General features: G+C 36.3%; 5 protein-coding genes across 5 annotated transcripts in view; 3 read left to right on the top strand and 2 right to left on the bottom strand.

The window, feature by feature from the left end:
* LOC149484467 (band 7 protein AAEL010189-like) overlaps nt 1-13,456 on the top strand; it is a 277,474-nt gene that overhangs the window by 49,223 nt on the left and 214,795 nt on the right. The gene's annotated exons all lie outside the window — the stretch shown is intronic.
* On the bottom strand, nt 676-1,636 carry LOC149484500 (uncharacterized). The gene is made up of 3 exons (XM_089700665.1): nt 1,597-1,636; nt 1,166-1,507; nt 676-1,082 (listed from the first exon to the last, which is right to left on the bottom strand). The coding sequence occupies exons 1-3, from the start codon at nt 1,606-1,608 to the stop codon at nt 756-758; spliced, it is 681 nt and encodes a 226-aa protein (XP_089556791.1). The 5' UTR covers nt 1,609-1,636; the 3' UTR covers nt 676-755.
* On the bottom strand, nt 1,842-3,840 carry LOC149484499 (uncharacterized). The gene is made up of 4 exons (XM_089700653.1): nt 3,809-3,840; nt 3,294-3,692; nt 2,912-3,087; nt 1,842-2,150 (listed from the first exon to the last, which is right to left on the bottom strand). Exons 1-4 carry the CDS (start codon nt 3,818-3,820, stop codon nt 1,904-1,906), a joined length of 834 nt encoding a protein of 277 aa, XP_089556779.1. The 5' UTR covers nt 3,821-3,840; the 3' UTR covers nt 1,842-1,903.
* On the top strand, nt 6,098-7,882 carry LOC149484498 (uncharacterized). Its single transcript, XM_089700654.1, has 3 exons — nt 6,098-6,781; nt 6,956-7,507; nt 7,583-7,882. The coding sequence occupies exons 1-3, from the start codon at nt 6,737-6,739 to the stop codon at nt 7,814-7,816; spliced, it is 831 nt and encodes a 276-aa protein (XP_089556780.1). The 5' UTR covers nt 6,098-6,736; the 3' UTR covers nt 7,817-7,882.
* Nucleotides 11,294-12,347, top strand: LOC149484497 (uncharacterized). Its single transcript, XM_089700661.1, has 3 exons — nt 11,294-11,316; nt 11,493-11,957; nt 12,041-12,347. Exons 1-3 carry the CDS (start codon nt 11,305-11,307, stop codon nt 12,284-12,286), a joined length of 723 nt encoding a protein of 240 aa, XP_089556787.1. The 5' UTR covers nt 11,294-11,304; the 3' UTR covers nt 12,287-12,347.

Raw genomic sequence — 13,456 nt, 5'->3', positions numbered from 1 at the left:
AGTTTGTAAGTCAGTTTTTTCATATTATACAGCGTATAAATTATATGTATCTTTTCGATTTAGACCTCTAGTCTATTGAGACTTGTTTGCGAATCTATGAAGCAATCTGTCTAGCATCAATTATTAAGTTCGATTATCTGAAGGTTGATCTACATTTGAACTCGTGTTGTCGCAATTCGTCATTATGAATAAATTACAATATCAATCTCTCCAAAATAGAAGAAGGATAATAATAATTATCACTTATAATACCACAAGAGCTTCAAAATTATCGGGTATTTTCCGATAGGTTCGTTGCAAACAAATGAAGGAGTCATGTTTTTAGTCAAGGTTAAAAAATCACGAGCGCGAAGCGCGAGTGATTTTTCCTGAAAAACTTGACGACTTTATTTGTTTGCAGGGAACCTTGAGGGAAATGCCAGATAATTTTGAAGCTCGTGTGGTATTCGGGAGATTATTTTTCCGTCCCAAATGTCGGCCAATAATTTCACAATTATTGAATTCAACCTGTCAGTTTGACGTCAACGACCAGAGAAAATTTTCAAAAAATTATCAGTATAATACCATGTAGGTTGTACCACGTGACGTCGAATGGTGCAATTCTATTGGTCGATATTTGGGTCGGAAAAATAATCAATAATATTTCACATTGTGTTATTTAAAAACAATTAAAAGTAAAACGACAGTAAGTATATTTGTACTTTATATTACAATAAATAATTAATCAACATTTTTTGTTTTTGTTAAATTATCATTTAGTGGTAGTATTGGTGAGCGGGAGCGGCGTGCGCGTAGACGGGAGCGGCATGGGTGTAGACGGGAGCAGCCGCTTGCTTGTAGACGACTGGAGCGACAGCTTGCTTGTAGACGACGGGGGCCGCGGTGGGAGCGCTGTTGTGCACGACCGCATTGAAGCCATTGTGGTCGTCGGCGGAGTACTCCACGGTCCTGATGGAGCCGTCGGCTTCATGGAACGAGTAGGAGCCCTTCACGACATCGCCGTCGCGGCTCTCCTGCTGTTGTTTGTCGTCACCGGTGTGGGGGTCGGACACGGCGTAGGAGAAATCGTATTTGGGGTGAGACTGAAATACAGAGAATAAGTTGAGATCATGTGATCGATATTTATCAATTGTAAATTTTGTTAATCTATAAGAATGTTACTCACGAACTCCTCGGGTTGAGCAAGGACCTTAGCGACGGGGGCGGCGTAGTGCACGGGAGCGGCGTGGTAGGCGACGGGGGCGGGGGCAGCGTGGTATACTTGGGCGGGAGCGGCTTGGTACACGGCAGCGGGGGCGGCGTGGTACACGGAGGCGGGAGCGGCGTGGTACACAGCGGGAGCGGCGACGGCGAGCTTGGCGACGGGAGCGGCGTAGGCCAGCTTAGCCTGGGGCTGGTCGTGCCGGACGATGCTCTGGGAGGAGACGGCTGCAGCTGAGGAGTAGTGCACGCCAGCGGGCACTAGCCCAGCCGAGGCCACGGCGGCGAATGCGCAGAGAGCTATTAACTGAAAAAAATTGAATTCTTATTAATATCTTCTACATTATGTAGAATGTTTTAACTTAGCTAAAAAAAATAACTATTAGATTGACTTACTTTGGAGAACATATTGAATGTATCTTGACTGTGATCACACAAAGAATGATTTCGGTACGTTTCAAGCATCATTATATATGAGCTAATGGCTCATAGTTCTATGTGATAGACCTTGCCCTGGGGTACATGTGGCGAATACATTTCCCAATCTTTCGAAGAAATCAGCATGGTTTAATGCACGTCTTAGATGAATCATGAAAGTCACATAAATTATTGATGGGTGAAGTCAAACAACACGTATTAAATTCTCTGTTTTATTAAAAAATGATAATTTATCTTACATTCTAATTACATTATTTTATGTTATTTACTTGACCCGATGTAAAAGATGAACATGCTTGTTTGGGACTGGTTGCAAATATGTTTTCCGATCACTCATTTTGTTTTGAGATGATAAATTTTGCAGTTTAAAATCATTTAGTTTGGCTGGCGCCTTATGAGGGCCTTGAATAAAGCGATACGCGCGAGCTACGTTCAGATGGAGGCGCGGTGTCTTAACCAGCATATAGGGCTGAATATTGTCATTTTCCAATGTTGGAAGAGTCCTTATGTTCCTGTAAATAGTATAAAAATTTAACTGGTTATTTTGGGTACTTTTTTAAGCTTAGAATTTAATATGTACATATATTATCTGGTTCTACAGCTCGATGTAAGAATCACATAGTAGTGGGATTCTTATACAGGGTGTAATCGTTAAGTGTGCACAGGCGATTATTCCGTAACTATTACAGATATCAAAAAACTTTATACTGATATCGAAAGTACATAACCTTATGAATAAAATGGCCATAATAAATTTTAAAAATAAAACGAGAAATATCTAATAAATTACCTTGAAACCCTCCCATACATTTAGTATGAGATATGAATGAATATTCCATGTACATTTAATATGAAAGATTTTAGCTTTTTCTTTCTTTTTTGGTTTTAGGCTTAAATTACTTCGCAAATTTGAAGGGAAATTCATTTTGAAACTCTAAATAGAGCTCCTCATTGTATTGCACAATGAGGACGTCACTTCGAAAATCTGCTATGAATACAAAATGTATGGGAGCGTTTAATGTAGCATTTTTGGATATTTCTCGTTTTATTTTTAAAAATTTATGATGGCCATTTTACTCATTAGGTTAAGTACATTCGATATCAGTTTAAAGTTTTTTGATATCTGCAATAGTTACGGAATAATCGCTTGTGCACACTTAACGATTGCACCCTGTTTAGTGATATCGCACACTGTTTTAAAACAGTAGCATTCCTCTTGTTCTCTTAAATAAACAAGTGTCTATAATAAGAAATTAAAAAGAACATAGTTTACCCGTTTCCATTGCTATAAACTTGATTGTTATGAGGTACATGTTTGATTTCTTGTGCCACATTCACTGCTACAGGGAAATTATTATTAGAATTTCCAAATAGTGGTAAAGGCGTGCGACCACTTTGTTCTGTTTCTGATTTCTTATAATTCAGAAGATGTTCTGGGTCATTGTTATCCTAGAAATTAATAAGAAAATTATTGTGCCATAGCTAAGAAATTTATATTTCTTGATAGAAAGCTAGTAGAAATTGGTATTAGTATTATAGACATAAAAATGAAATTGTAAGTTTGCATGGCGTTGCATGTATTATTTTTAAAATGGAATTGAAGTTATATTATGCCTGAAAAGTTGGTACCTATAAGAATAAGCAAATTAACTCACATTATAATTATTTTCGCTATATATTCTTTCATCTTCTATAACTCTTGGTGATTTCAACTGATAGTTGTATCCAGGCACGAAGGCAGGTATTTGCTGTTGTTTGTTGTTCATCCTTTCTTGAGAACCATGGGGCTCCAATTTACTTCGAACATTGTCATACCTATTAGTAACTTCGTAATTGTCTTCTACCGTATCCGTGTCTGTATCTCTAAATTCATCTTTGGGCTTTAAAACCAACGGTGCGTATTGTATGTTATTGATGTTTCGCTTCGGAACTCCATGTTTATGAACTGATTTGAATGCGTAAGATAAAGGCACGTCATATCTGTTGTAACTTTGGTATGAAATAGCTTCAAATGTTTCGGAATTCACTGGAATTATGATCCATACACTGATTATCTGAAACATAGAGTTGAAAGTCATTAATTAGACAATATAAATGTTTATCTAGTAAGTAGTACAATCTTCATACGCATTGTAATTTGATAATAGTCCGTATTAACTCAAAAACTTACTAATAAAAACATTTTCACAGCACTTCACTATCGGAACTGTGGTCCGGAAGTTGTTCTTGTCAGTTATATATAGATATTCTAATCAGAAAGAGAAATTTTTGATATTATATAATAATCATTATAATGGTATCAATACAAGCAATTGTGTACGTACTTTCGGAGTAATTATAACTTCTTAACACTGCTTTCGTTAACGACTGAACGATAATTAACGTTATTCATACACTAGAGATGACTTCATGAGATTAATTGATTTGTTTGAATATTAATTCTAATAATAACACTATTGTTCATAGTATTTCATCATGATAACTGGATTAGTAACACACGTAATTACGTCAGCCTGTATATCACTAATGTTTATTGTGTTTGAAAACTTGGTGAAATTGCAACATTATTTTTAAGATTACCATTATTACCTATATCTATAAAATCACTATGTACTTGTTAGCCACAAAATAGTCAGTTATATTGTTAATTTGAGATATACATATATACGTACCTTCCTACCTATTGTTTCTTTCCAGTACATACTTAAGTTATTTCAGATGTCCTTATTGGAATTAAAAAAAAACATTACGAAAAAATATACTTGTCCTGAGAACACCGGTACCTATTCATATTTCAATAGTGGAATTTTTCAATAATCGGTCGTCGTCGAGTGCAGCTCTCATAAATGTTCGTTAGTTCAATTGGGCATAAACTAAATAATTTGCTGACAGCTGAATAAAGGTTGTTCGAGGTCAAGGAGTTAACGCAAAACTTATTTTATTAGGTTGATTAATTTCATATTGAGTCTTTTTGTTTTTATTGATTGTAGTTAGACACTTAAAGGTTTTCGTCATTCAGAGCTTTTCGTATGGACTTTGATTTTAATGTATTAAAAGGTTTCATGATGCAATACAAAGACTACGTTTTTGTTTTATTTATTTTTTTCTTAATTAAATATATTTATTCAAAATTATAATTATTTACTTATTAGTATTAGGGTATTAAATTACTGAAACAGAAAAATGATGCATCACTACAAAGTATAAAATAAAGTAGCTTTCACTGCCCCTATGTAATCTTTAAAAATACGCAACGGATTTTGATGCGGTTTTTCTAATAGATAGAGTGATTAAAGAGGAAGGTTTTAGCAGTATATTATTAATAGTCTGTAGTTTTAGTATATTTATTAGGTTTTAGACAAGGCGGGCGGGAAAGCTAGTATTTTATATATTTTTGATTTATACATTAGAATAATACCTAGTTATCAGCTGTAAATCATAAACTGCATTGAATATTGTTAAAGATAATCATAATACTTATATAGATAAAGACTTCGTAAATCTTTGGCTCTGTTAATAAATAGAAAAAAATATATTGTAATAACTATGATCGGAACAGGCTTAAATATTCGGCTTGTTATCCCTGACCTTAAAACTAGGTCATTATTCGACAGCACGTTTGCTGTTACGCCAACATTATAAATTACTTTCCTTTATTCATTATCTCATATTCAAGCTAAAGATAAATTAATATCAGTTTTAATCCTGTTAAAATGTTACTTGTTAAAATGCATTGTAGAGACAATCTTTGATAAAACGTAAAAAAAATATTTTACGTTTTACGTAGGCACGTACGTACGAATACTGCATTGTCGAAAATTCATACTTGACACTGTGACACTATTATGTACTGAATGAAGTAAATAATTACAATCATACTATAATTAAATAATGAAATAACTACATACAAATGATTGTTATTATTGAAAGACCGGTTTAAAACGCACGTGGAATCATGAAAGATGAGGCACAATGTTCTGTGGTCAATGACTCATCTTCATTCATTGATGAGTCGATGAACTCAAATATATTAACATAATGATGGTTTACTGACTTTTGACTTACTGACCTCAAATACTTAGGTACGTTGAATTTATTATGAGATGTATGTATTTAGTTTATATTATCCGTTGTTGAATGAAATCTTCTGAGATTTTTCGGACTTAGATTGTAGTAATAATTTAAATTATGAACTATATTTTTTTTGAATCTCGTATTGAATGTTGTTGTAAGTCTCAATGAAGTATAAATCTCATTAAAACTAGGAGATGCGTTCTAAGTATTTTGCCGGAAAAATATATAGAAGGCAGACATATTGACAGGAAAAACATGTTTGATTTTTTTTTTTTATTGGTAATAGGGAAGCGCTTGACCACAATCTCGTCTGATGTTAAGCTGAGATGTGGTCTAAGATTATTAATATTGATGATATGATCAATAAGACTATAGACTCAATTTTGACCTACATTTTGACATACTTTTCAAGGACCGGTGACGATACAATAATTTTTAAAACAGATTTGGTGTTCGGTAGCCCATTTATCGAGGAAGGCTATAGGCTATAATATTATATCATTACGCTAAGACCAACAGGAGCGGAGCAATGCGGGTGAAACCGCGAAGCACAGCTAGTAATAAATAAAGGTAAGTTAACATTTGAAAAGTTTTTTTACATACTTAATTGAAATATGAGTTGAATATGCGTATTAATGATAATTTCACAGGAGAAAATTGATTATGGTTAATAATAATAAATAATAAAAATAAAATTGTTTTATTTCAGGAAATATTGGGTTTCCCATATATGCAAGTTACAATGTAACAGAATCGTAAAAAATAAAAAAGAAATTAAAGACAATTAGAGCATCATTTAAAGTTTTTTCTTGGCTTTATAGGTTTATCACTAGCATAATATGATGAATGAACTTTGCACCAGTACAGAAGTAAAGGATTGTCATAATAAGCTTAAGAAAGTGTTAAGTATGAAATGCGTTAAGCCGTAAAAAATGTCTCGCAAAAATCCTGACTGGTCGGCCTTGTCAATTTAGGACTCAAGTTGCAAGTACATAGTCTATATAAACTCAATTTTATCATTAATATGTATCAGTCGAATCAGTACAATACAACGAACATGTTCTCAAAAGTAAGTAAAAAAAATCTGAAAAAAAGAATCAAATATTGGTATCGTCTTAGTAGTGAATTATGATATAGATGGACAAAGATCAAAATATATTTGTTTTACACTTAAAGTGGTCAAGACAATAACAAATTTATCATAAAGCACATAGTGACTCTATAGACTTAAATTTTTCTATAGGTCCTGGCTATTAGCGCCGTGTTGGCGGTGTCTTCGGCTGGTCTGCTGCCGGCGGCCCACTACTCCCCCGCCGCCGCGGTCTCCTCCCAGATCATTGTGCGCCACGAGCAGCCCCTTGCTGTAGCCGCCCCCGTCGCCTACCACGCCGCTCCCGTCGCCTACCAAGCCACCCCAGTCGCCTACGCCGCTCCCGCCCGCTACTCGTCCGCCGCGGCTGTCTCCTCACAGAACATCATCAGACACCAGCCATCCATCGCTGTCGCCGCTCCCGTCGCCTCCGTAGCCTACTCCTCCCCCGCCCGCTACTCCTCTGGCGCCGCTCTCTCTTCTCAGAACATTGTTCGTCACGGCGTAGTTGCTCCCGTCCAATACGCACAATATGCAGCTCCCGTCGCCTCCGTAGCCTACTCCTCCCCCGCCCGCTACTCCTCTGGCGCCGCCCTCTCTTCTCAGAACATAGTTGCTCCCATCCAATACGCACAATACGCAGCTCCCGCTCGCGTCGCCGTCGCCCACGCCGCTCCCGCTCATGTCGCCGTCGAGGAATACGATGTAAGTTAACAGTTACCATTGTTTGCGTAGGTTACGGTAGATGAGCTGTGTATAATATTGTGAATGTTTGTGCAGGCGCACCCCAGGTACAACTTCGCGTACTCCGTAGCCGACGGCCACACCGGCGACAACAAGTCCCAGCATGAGAGCCGCGATGGTGACGTCGTGCACGGCGAGTACTCGCTGCTCGAGGCTGACGGCTCAGTGCGCCGCGTGGAGTACACCGCTGACCCACACAACGGCTTCAATGCTGTGGTCTCCAACTCCGCGCCCGCCCACGCCGCACATGCCATCGTCGCTCATCACTAAATTCAGTGATTCAAAACACTAGTCACTACTCAATTTGGAAAATCTAGGTTAAATTAAACAATTATTTCAAATACCAATAATCTGTTTTTATTTTATTTATTCCTCCTACTAAAATTATACACTCTTATATACTTGCATCTTTAATATAAAATTCAAGTGAAATTAATTGCATTTTCAAAAAAAATAGAGATCCTTACCAAAAATGCAATAATGTAACCCAAGGTGTAAAAAATTCCCCAATAAAACTTCTGTCATCGCGTGCGCTGCGGAATCTATTGAAGATAGAACAAACTCAAACTCTAACATTTATTTATTCAATTAAACTTCTTATAGAAGCACTTTTGAAACGTCATTACATATTTTAAAATTTAACACCGATTCGGAAAGCAGTATCTACGGAGAAGAACCGGCAAGAAACTCCATAATTGTTTTTTAAATCATGTCAGTTTTAAAATTTTACAAAATACATAATAATATGTAACATCATATATTATAATAACATGCCAAAGAACTGACCTGTGGTTTTTACGCGACAACCCTCCATGGGTTTTTATCGTCCATATATTCCTGAACACTGTAGTACGCTCTCTGAACTAGTACATTTTTTATATAAGTTTTAAATTTAGAACTACTAAACTCTTTAATATTATGAGGAATTCTATTGTAAAAGCGTATACCTTGACCCATAAATGAATTTTTAACTTTAGCTAATCGGAAATGCCATATTTCAATTCTATTTCTGTTCCTTGTGCCATAACAGTGTCTATCTCCTAATCTTGTGTGTAAGTCGGCGTTTTTGTGTATGTACATGCAAAATATTATTAAATATATACTGTGATGGTACAGTAAGGATACCAGTATTCTTAAAGAGATCTCTTAGTGAGTCCCGAGCACGTAAATTATATATAGAACGAATGGCTCTTTTCTGTAAGATAAATATAGTTTCTATATCTGCTACCCTGCCCCATAGTAAAATTCCATAGGACATAATACTATGAAAGTAGCTGAAATAAACCAATCTAGCTGAATCTTCATCGGTGAGATGTCTTACCTTTCGGACTGCATATGCTGCTGAACTGAGCTTACCTGCAGCGGTGTTGACATGGGCTCCCCACTGTAGTTTCTCGTCCAATGTTAACCCAAGAAATACAGTCGATTCTGTAGGGTGTAATACCTCCCCGTTCAAGGTAATATTTCTGCATAACTTTTTAACGTTTGGTAGTAAAAATTCAAAACAAGTGGTTTTTTTGGCATTTAATAATAAATTATTATTAGCAGTAAACCAGTCGGATATGTGTAAATGAGCACTGTTCACTTCGTCAACATTTGGGTCATGCCTATCACATTAAATATTAATGAGGTATCATCCGCATACAGAACTATTTCACACCTATCCTGTAAATAATAAGGTAGATCATTGATATATACCAAGAACAAGAAGGGTCCTAAAATAGATCCCTGTGGAACACCAATGTTAATTGACGCACTGCTAGTACGTTCTCCATTAACAACTGCAGTTTGTAACAAAAAAATGTTCTACGGTATTATAGAATGGATCAATATCTACAAGAAAGTCCGGGATACATGTCCATCTTCAGTAGTAATGTTACTACAATAACTTTTTTACGTTTTCAAAGTAAATAGAAGTGCCGACAGCTGTAATCAAACCATGTTATCCATACACATATATTAATCCTTATCCCATTAAATGATGTTATATTATAGACTGTTTCAATACCAGCAAAATACTTTTTTAATGAAAAAAATTGGATATTCCATTCAAAAGATATAACGAATTTTTAAAAGTGTCAATCTACAGAAAATATACAGAAGGTATACTGTTCAATACAATGAGCAGGCCGTAGTGCGGGACGGGGTGAAGGTGATTTCCATGTGATTAAAAATGAAACCTATAGTCCGACCTATAGTAGACTTTTCACTATCACGATATCGCTATCTATGCGGGTGAAACCGCAGGGCATTGCTAGTTATTTAATAAAATAAAGAGACAACATATCATGTAAAAGCTATTGGGATTTATCTAAAGCTTCAGGACCTCTTATTCCCAGTCAATAATCAGTTTACGCCAAGAATTAAACTGACAGGAAAATTCATATAATACCATAATTAACCATGGCTGGTAATTGTGATCATAATATGAATTTGTCAATTGCCAGTCAGTTCATTTCACGGCGTAATCTGTCATAATGCGGCCCCAACTAGTAAAAATGCATGATTTGTTACTTGGGATAAATCATTGTCACCATTTAAATAAAAAAATAAGAAATATTTTTAATTATATATTTATTATGACTATATTGAGAAACTCCAAAGACTTTATTTGGATTATCTGTGAAGTCTCATTGTATGGACTAATTTTGATCTGATAGTGATCATTGATTTGTTAATTATTGTATTTTTACTCAAACGGACATTTTGAGAACGTTATAACTTATAACGACTTGCGATTCAACAAAAAATCGAAAATGTTATGGCATAATTAACGTTTTTAATTTATTTGGTTAGTAGCTTCTTGTCCCCATTTCACCCAGGTTAATCAGGGAGAGAATAAAATGTATAATGTTTCTTTTAAATAGTGTATCTTTTTACTGAAATATTATCATGATCAGATAAGAGCTTCTGAAGGATCAATATTAATTGAATTAAGAATTTAAAAAAATGCAAATCTTTAATTTTATTTATTAAAATTTCATGACTATAGTACCTATCAAGTTATTACCTCAATTTACATTTACATATTTGGCTGTATAAGATAATTGTAAACGTAATGTACGGAACACGAAGAAACAAAAACTATTTTAAAACAAAAAAACTTATAAAAATGTATATATAGATCTCTATAAAGTATGAAACAAAGTCGCTTACTTCCTTTGGTCTGCTTAGAATTTTTAATCGAATCAACGGATTTGGTTACATTTTACGTATATTTTTAACTACAATTCTTCTTCGCCTTTATAAAATAAAATAAAAAATGATGTGTACGTGGAACTTAATATGGATATTTATCAATATAAATTATTTTGAATTTGATATTTTGATTTAATGGCATTCAAATGCTTTAATAATATAAATTTTCAAAGAATAGAAAAAAATCGATCATAAATTCTGCCTCGTAACCGATTTTTTTTACTATTCTTTAAAATTTACATACATTATTTTGTCATAAGTGTAATTTCATGAATGAAAAAGCAAGTTAGGTGTCCAGGGATGTGTGATTGTAGCAATTCAGGATCATAGAAAGTAGTTAGTGAAGAAAAATTACGAAAACGAAAAATTTTTTATGTCTTTAGTTAGAACTGAAAGTGAAACATATTCAGCGGAGAGAGAAAGTATTTGTTTTAAACATACTTTACGTGTATATTTGGCAAAGCTAACCTGTAAACCTTGAACCAGTGCAAATTTATTTAGTATTTAAGCGAAAGTTTTTAAGAACAAAGTATCAGTAAAAGCTGTTAATCACAACGAACATGTATTCCAAAGTAAGCTTGTTGCTGTGTTTAAATAAGATTATTTAAATTATAATTTACAATTTAAGTAATTGTAAGACGTAAATTTATTACTTTTTGTTATAACATGCTTAGTTACATAAAAAAACAAAAGAATAAATATAAGTTTTGTTTTGTGCAACGCTTAATTTAATATATTTTTATTTTAGATCATCGCATTAAGCGCCGTGTTGGCGGTATCTTCGGCTGGTCTGCTGCCGGCGGCCCACTACTCCCCCGCCGCTGCGGTTTCCTCCCAGAGCATTGTGCGCCACGAGCAGCCCCTTGCTGTAGCTGCCCCCGTCGCCTACCACGCCGCTCCCGTCACCTACCAAGCCGCCCCAGTCGCCTACGCCGCTCCCGCCCGCTACTCGTCCGCCGCGGCTGTCTCCTCACAGAACATCATCAGACACCAGCCATCCATCGCTGTCGCCGCTCCCGTTGCCTCCGTAGCCTACTCCTCCCCCGCCCGCTACTCCTCTGGCGCCGCTCTCTCTTCCCAGAACATTGTCCGTCACGGCGTAGTTGCCCCCGTCCAATACGCACAATACGCAGCTCCCGCTCGCGTCGCCGTCGCCCACGCCGCTCCCCTCGTCCACGCCGCTCCCGCTCATGTCGCCGTCGAGGAATACGATGTAAGTTTCCAGTTACCATTGTTTTCGTACCTACCAGGTAACGGGTAGATGAGCTGTGTATAACATTGTGAATTTTTGTGCAGGCGCACCCCAGGTACGACTTCGCGTACTCCGTAGCCGACGGCCACACCGGCGACAACAAGTCCCAGCACGAGAGCCGCGACGGTGACGTCGTGCACGGCGAGTACTCGCTGCTCGAGGCGGACGGCTCAGTGCGCCGCGTGGAGTACACCGCTGACCCACACAACGGCTTCAACGCTGTGGTATCCAACTCCGCGCCCGCCCACGCCGCTCCCGTCGCTCATACTCCCATCCTCGCTCATCATTAATTAAGTTTTAGTTAATAAATGTAATTTATTAAATATAATCTTACTTATGTTGTTAGCACAATAAAGCAAAATCTATGTGATTTTAATTTTAATTTTTTTCCCTAGTAATGAACGTTGAATCACACCCCAGACACTCCATACAAAATTATTGTTTTGACAGTCACGCTGTAGAGACTGCAAATGTGTGTGTTAACGCTTTATGGTTAGCATATTTGTGACTAGCGTAAAAAAAAATCGCATTTTACACGCTTTATATTAGCTTCACCTGAATGTTTGTTTCTTTGTAACCGACTTCTTTGGGCGCGATTTTGACCCACTTTAAACGGCCAGATTTCGACCAAACTTTGTAGATTTATTGAGGACCGATGACAATACACTAATTTGATAAAATTTTCTATTTTTTAGTTCGGTTTTCTATAAAAAGGGTGTTTTTTAGTTTTTTTTAACTTTTATTATTTCTGATGAAATACATCCGTAAACAGCACAATATCTAACCATTTTCTACGAAAAACGATAATCACAAATCCAAAATAATAATATTAGGGGAGAAGGGCCCAAAGGGGGCAACTTACCGGAAAATTAAAAAAAAATGAAGTTTGAAAAGAAGTTAATTCAATTTATTTTTTTGCCAAATGTTCCATTAATAAATACTTTTGAATGCTAAGTGCTTAAATTTGTCAAAAGTTAAAGTATATAATAATTATTAACAGATTACTAAAAGCCTACGATTGCCTTCTTTGCCCGAAGGGGAGGCCTATAGCGGGCTTTCGTTTAGGGCAAAGCGGGCAGGCCTGGATTTAAACAGTAGATTTCAAAATATACAGCCACAAATAATATATAATAGGGTAGGGCGGGGCTAGTTGAGCATAGGGGCAAGTTGGGCAATCGAAATATCTCGCAAACTATTCACCATACGTATAGGCATCGTATGGCGGAAAGAAGGAGTCACGGGAGGGGTAATCACCACGCGATCACTAGAGGCGGCTGGACGAACGAGTGAAGCGCCCGTGCGTTTTGTTTATTTTGTGCCCAAAAAGTAAAAACGTCGTTTATTGCAAGTTTTCGTCTATATTAATCAATTGTTGTCTGTTTTCAATCAGGTAAGTGTTAATCTTCCAGATAATTATTGTACTTTTGATATGTAGAGAGGTTCTGGGTATAACTCTTACG

The sequence above is a fragment of the Colias philodice genome, chromosome 11, assembly GCF_061535455.1.
Source record: "Colias philodice isolate Cphi_HAF_F1 chromosome 11, ilColPhil1 Martin Lab GWU primary, whole genome shotgun sequence".
Taxonomy (NCBI): Eukaryota; Metazoa; Arthropoda; class Insecta; order Lepidoptera; family Pieridae; genus Colias; species Colias philodice.
The sequence above is the reverse complement of the archived record's forward strand: the minus strand, read 5'-3'. Positions and strand labels throughout refer to the sequence as shown.